Source organism: Cinclus cinclus, chromosome 10 (genome assembly GCF_963662255.1).
Source record: "Cinclus cinclus chromosome 10, bCinCin1.1, whole genome shotgun sequence".
NCBI classification, from domain to species: Eukaryota; Metazoa; Chordata; class Aves; order Passeriformes; family Cinclidae; genus Cinclus; species Cinclus cinclus.
Genome location: NC_085055.1, coordinates 419,858 through 425,920, shown reverse-complemented (window position 1 = coordinate 425,920; position 6,063 = coordinate 419,858). Strand labels below are relative to the sequence as shown.

Genomic DNA, 6,063 nt, shown 5'->3' with positions numbered 1-6,063 from the left:
CTACTGGGGATTTTTGATTAGTATTTTTAATGTATTTGGTCTCTGTTTTCAGGTGAAACACAAGGTTAGACAATACATAGGTGAGTGGTTTCCCTCGTTCCATCTCTCCTCACTACGGTCATAGTCTGGAACTCAGGGCAGCAAAACAGGAATTTTAGATACAAATCCTAGAAACTTTGTGTTATCTCACTACAGCCTGATTAATCTGAACATATTCACCTTTTTCTCTCTTAAACATTTTGAAAAATCCAGCTGCTATAGAGCTGATTGGCATCATGGTAAGTGCTGGCAGTCTACACATGGGTCCATATCTTGAAGCATGTGCTGAGAAGGGGGAGGCTTTTCCTTGGGGATTCTGAATAAAATGGTCAGTTGAAAGCAGATGTTGAGAATGCAGAATGTCACTGGAGAGCCTGCATGTTCCTCTGTGCAGTGTGTTGCAATATTGTAGAATGAAAAGCTGTAACCCTGAATGGTTTTGTTTCCTTTTACAAAAAAAATTACCTCAACTAAGGATGGTCAAAGGTAAACATAGAAGCTGAGTGAAACTGAGAGAAACTCAAACTCTGGCAGTGATCCAGAAATAAACTCAGGAGAGGGAAGGAGAAAGATCCTTTCCACCAAGCATCTTACTTTTAAATGGTACCTTTCAGTTTGTTCTGGGGGAAGTACTGAGCCTGGAAAAGCAGCTGCTCAGAAGCAGGATTTGGGCTTAATTATTGGAAAGGCAGATTTGCCTTTAGGTAAGGTTGGAACTGGTCTACACCTCTGCAAGTTCTCACTTCTGTCTTCACAGCATCCAGGGCAGCTCCTGAGGGCTTAGCACTTACACTGTGAGTGACTTGCAGGGAGGCTGGGGGGTGAAAAGGCACATGTGGCAGTAACCCAGAGATACTGGTGAAATACAGACTGATTTTGTTGTAAACTCCCAAATTAAAGGTGGCATATAAAGGCATATAAAGCTACATTTAATGCATCTTTAATTAATTTGCATTTGCTTTATAGAAACCTTTGAATATGACAAGGAGACTACAAAGCATTTTTCACAAGCTACTAAAAAAAGTTACGTTGCTAATTTTAACCCGTTTTATTTTTAACAGGGTCTTTAAAATTTGCTACTGTTCCTTTGTGTTCTTTGTTCTCCATTGCCATTTAGTTCAGAGGAACACAAGTTGTCTGTTCCTGTATGTTGTTCCCAGATGGACATGGAGCACCCAGCTGTAGTTACTGCCTGCTCGGAGTCTCCTTGCACAGAGCAAAACCAAAGCAGAGGCAGAACCGTGCCAGGCTGTGTGCTGGTCACCTGGTTATTCAGAAAGAACAAGGCTTCCCAGGGACCCTGAATGTTTTATTTTATTTTATAACAGACATCTGCTTCACCTGTGTAGGTTGTCTCAAAAAATGTTGGTCTATGAAGAACTTTGATGTAGAGCAGTGATGGATCTAGAACAAAAATTACATGTGGCATTATTTCTTTAACTCATTAGATGCTCATCAGATAAGGGTACTTTTAAAAGTGCACTTACTTCTTCTGAGCTCTTTGCTTGGGTTTTCATTGAAGTAGAAATTCATTACCTGTGCAAGAACCACGTGCACATACCCCCATAATATCATATGCAAAGGATTTAAATTAGAATATTGAAGGCAAGAAAAAAGTCTGCATAGCCCTGGAGCAGGTGCTGTGATTAGTGCTGCTCTTTGAGCTTGTTGCAGCAAGGAACCCAGTATGAAGCAGTAGAAGAATGGTATGAAAATTCTTTGGGAAGGGAAACATAAACAAGTCTCAGGAGTACAGGTTTTCCTGACCAGAAATAGGGCAGATGTTGGGAAAAATAAGTAAAAAAAAAATCCAACCAACCAAGCAAACAAAAAAACCCCCAAACCCCTCAAAACAATAACAACAAAACCCCTAGACCCTCATAAAAACAAAGAACAACAAAACAAAGCTCGAGGAGGAGATCTGCCGAGCCAATGGAAATACAAACAGGAAATGTGATGAAATGTAGCTGACACAGAATATTTATTGAAGCAAAGCCATTAGGAAATGCACAGGATCTGTTTCACAGAGCTAACTGTAGTTGTATACAGGTTTAAACTGCAACACAGAATCTGCACCACCAATGTTCTATGTAATGCTGATTGGAGGGACAAAGACAATTCAGTCAGGCCCATATTCTCCACTGGAGAAGCCAAATGCAGTTTAGAGAAGTTCATGCTTCTTTTAAAGATATAGGGAATAAAGTTTGGAAAAAAAATTACTACAGACTTCTCTAGTGTAAAGTCTGATTACTGAGGAAGGTGTATTCTTATCAATCAGCACAGCCCAGAGTCTGAATAAAATAAAATAACAGAATGCATTACTAAAATAAAGTCGTGTTTGTTTAATCAATGTGTGATACCTCTATGTGTGTAGTCAAAAACACTGGTTGCTTCCCTCTGTAAAAGCCAACACTGAAGTTGGAAAGTGAACAATATTATTCTTTATAGACGTGGCTACTGAATTTAAACAATTTTTGATCTCATCACTATTCAGAAGTTATTCCAAGTGCACCAAAAAATGAGAACACAAGAACACAAGATTAAAACAACAATTGCATTTATTAATTATAGGAAACCTCAGGTATGCCTTTTGATGACAGCTCTGGTTTCTAGTATAGGCTAAACCAAAGACAAGTGCTAAATGGGCAGTCAGCAGAGATCCTCAAAGCATCACGCCTGCATTTGAAACTACCCCTATGGACAGTGAGCTGAGAGGACTTGTGATGCAGCTCCGCACAGGACTCCGTACCTGACAGCCAAGGGCCAAACCTTGTCCAAACCACAGTGAAGTGGTTGCCGTCCATGTCACTACGAATGCTTCATTCCTCCCCATCGCCATAGCATCACTAAATCATGCAATTAAACTTGTACACGAACTAATTTAAGCATCGTTTCGCTTCCAGAAATTAGTATCGCCCATTAACTTTCCGAACAACGGTTTTGGAGCAAAGCTCATTGGCTTGGCAGAGACAAAGCACTCCGAAAGTTCCCCGGGCGCCACGAGCCGCGACTGGACGAGGGCAGCCGCTGTGCGCGGGGTCCCGGCGGCGCAGAGAGCAGCGGACGGCCCGGGCCGAGAGCGGCACAGCGAGAGCGACGCGAGATGGGGCGAGGGCGGGGCGGGCTCGATGGGAGCCGGGGGCCGTCCCGTGCCCAAAGTTTCCGCGGCAGTTGCATAACTGCGGGTGGGGCTGCGCGGGGGCCGGGCCGGAGCCGCCGGCACTGCCCCGGTCCCGGCACTGCCCCCGTCCCGTCCCGTCCCTCCCCGCCCGCCCGGGACACCGGCGCGGCTGGCGGGGGCGCAGAGGCAGCGTCCGCCCGCCTGCCCGCCAGCCCGCTCGCTCCAGAGGGCTCGTCCTCGGCGGCGGCCCGGCAGCGGGGCCGGCCCCGGCCCCCGCCCGCCCCGGCACGGCACGGCTGCGCCCGCCGTCGGGCCGGAGGAGCGGACGATGAACCCCGCGGCCGCGGCCCCGCCGCCGGGGCAGCAGGTAATCCACGTCACGCAGGACCTGGACACGGAGCTGGAGGCGCTCTTCAACGCGGTGATGAACCCCAGGCCCAGCTCCTGGCGGAAGAAGATCCTGCCCGAGTCCTTCTTCAGGGAACCCGACTCAGGGTCGCACTCGCGGCAGTCGAGCACGGATTCGGGCGGGCCCCCGGCGCGCCTGCCGCCCGTGCACGGCCGCTCGCACTCCTCGCCCGCCTCGCTGCCCGGCGCGGGCGCGGTGCCGCAGCACGGGCACCTCCGGCAGCGCTCCTGCGATGTCACGGACGAGCGGCCGCTGCCGCCGGGCTGGGAGATGGCGCTCACGCAGACCGGGCAGCGCTACTTCCTCAAGTGAGTGCGGCGGGAGAAGCGGCGGGGGAAGCGGCCGGACCCCGCACGGCTTCGCGGGGCTCTCGTCGGGCGAGGGCTGCGCCGTGAGGTGGCGGGGTGGCCTCCGGGTCCGAGGTCTATGCGACATTCCGGAGGGGGGAAATCCCTTCCCGGTGGGAAGAGAGAAGGGAGGGAGAGCCTGGGGCGCTTCTGGAGCCGGGCAGAAGTCCTGCCGTACTTGCTGATAGCGCATTTCTTTCCTGCTTGGCCGCATGTCCAAGATCTTGAAACTTAACGTTTTTTGGCAATAAGTTAAATAACAGCTATTCCAGGGCCTTTCTGGAGCGTGGGAGCAGAGCTCTGCGTGTCCGTGGCCGGTCGGAGGCGGTGGGTGGGTGGGAGCTGCCCGGGGGCTCCGGCCGTGTGTCCTTAAGGCATCCCCGGCTGCGGGACGCGGCTGCAGTCGCCGTGTTCTGGGACATATTTTGAGAAGTGTGGTGGCACAACTGCCGATATCACTTCTGGCCAGTCATTTTCGCCAGAGTGCTTTATTTATGACAGTTGACATTTGATTCAAAGCCGCTTAATGGGCCTGAAAGTACGTAATAGCTGTAATAAGAGGTAAGGGAACTGTGCCTTTTTTTGGTAGATTCTGTAAGTCAGCTACAGATACATCGCAGTCGTACTGCATTAACTTGGTAAATAGGATAAAATATTTGCTAATGAAATAAAGCATTTACTGAATGAAGCATCTACCTGAGGATACTGAGGGAATTAAACTGCCAGGGCTCCAGGACGTCATTTACTTGCTCACTACAGCCTTCTTGGTCAGAAGAGTAAAATCTCGAGTTCACATTAAGCCATGTGTGGGTATTCAGCCATCATAAATGTCATATAGACAATGTCTCAGGGGAAAAAGAGAAAAAACTGTTTGGAAAAGTGAAAAAAGTAATAATTGACTTGATTGTATAATAATTTCTATGTCCCATGGGTTTGGAATCTCTATTGGATTACTCAAGAGCCCAGTCTCCAAATGACTCTGCAGAGTTGAGGTTTTTTTGCCTTTTGTCACAAACAGAGCTGCCAGCAAAGCATTTAAATACCTTTCTCTATGTCACTGTATATTGTTTATGATACTGTGTGCTTATGTCCCAGGGTCCAAACTTAGAAGTTTGTTATTAATCTGTTTTATCACCTAAATGAGAAGATTTTGTGTCTCTACACTTTGCATGTATTTTTCTCAATAGAGCAAGCTACAGAGAAGTCAGGAGCACCTTAACAGACCATTCATAAACAATTATTCAGTATAAATCCTTGCTAGGGTTTGGCCAGGGAGTGTTTTCAGATACATCTGGCTATAAAATTGCATAATTTAATCTTTGTCTGCTCTTTGTTTTTTGACTAATATCAAAATGAGCTCCTGTGGTTTCACCTTCCTGTCATGCATTTCTGACCTAGAGACAGAGTTTTGCAAGTCGATGGATTCTTGTTGCTTAGGCCAAAAATATGAGGCCATTAGTAAATAAAAAGCATAGGTAAAAACTCAAAGTGGTTTTATTTTTTTTTTCCAAATCCTGTCAACAGTAATACTCTGATTAACAGCATCCTTTTTCATATAAAATACAATATTCATTGTGCATGTTATTTGTTACCTAAGTTGATATTTGTTTTGTATCCCCAGTTTTATCTGTCCAAAAGAACTTCTCTCATTTATATAAAAATTATTTGGAAAAATGCATTTCTTTATACCTTTAATGTATTTTGTTATACCCCAATGCTTTGGGGAGTAATATTTAGCTATAAAATGCTCACATATGAATTACAGTATTTTACAAATGGTGTAATATTCTTCACGTGAAAATACAGTTTAAGGTTCATTATGGAAAGCATCATTTAAAGCTGTGTGCAATAAAGTAACAGAGGAATTGAGTCAGGCGATGTGCTAAAAATTGTATTTGATCAACCTAGGCATACAAGGTTACATTTCCCTATAGTCAAGGAAAAAAAAAAATAGCCAGTGCTTTCCAGCATAATGATAAAGATTTATTTCTTGGCACTATTAAAAAACCTGAGAAACCAATTCAAAGTAAATAGCCAAATTAGGTCCTATTAATGGCTTTATTATCTGTTGAAGTTCAAAATGCAATTTGCTGTATTAAAATGTATTTTTGATAATGATTTAACAGAAGTACTAGTGTGAGTTTCAA

The 6,063-nt window shown here is 45.7% G+C and overlaps 1 protein-coding gene across 1 annotated transcript in view; it reads left to right on the top strand.

Annotated features, from left to right (window-relative positions):
- Nucleotides 1-3,488: 3,488 nt before the first annotated feature.
- The window catches only part of WWTR1 (WW domain containing transcription regulator 1), a 43,339-nt gene continuing 40,764 nt past the window's right edge, over nucleotides 3,489-6,063 (top strand). Inside the window, exon 1 of the mRNA XM_062499057.1 lies at nucleotides 3,489-3,877. Coding sequence (XP_062355041.1) covers nucleotides 3,489-3,877 — 389 coding nt within the window. The remainder of the gene's footprint in view (nucleotides 3,878-6,063) is intronic.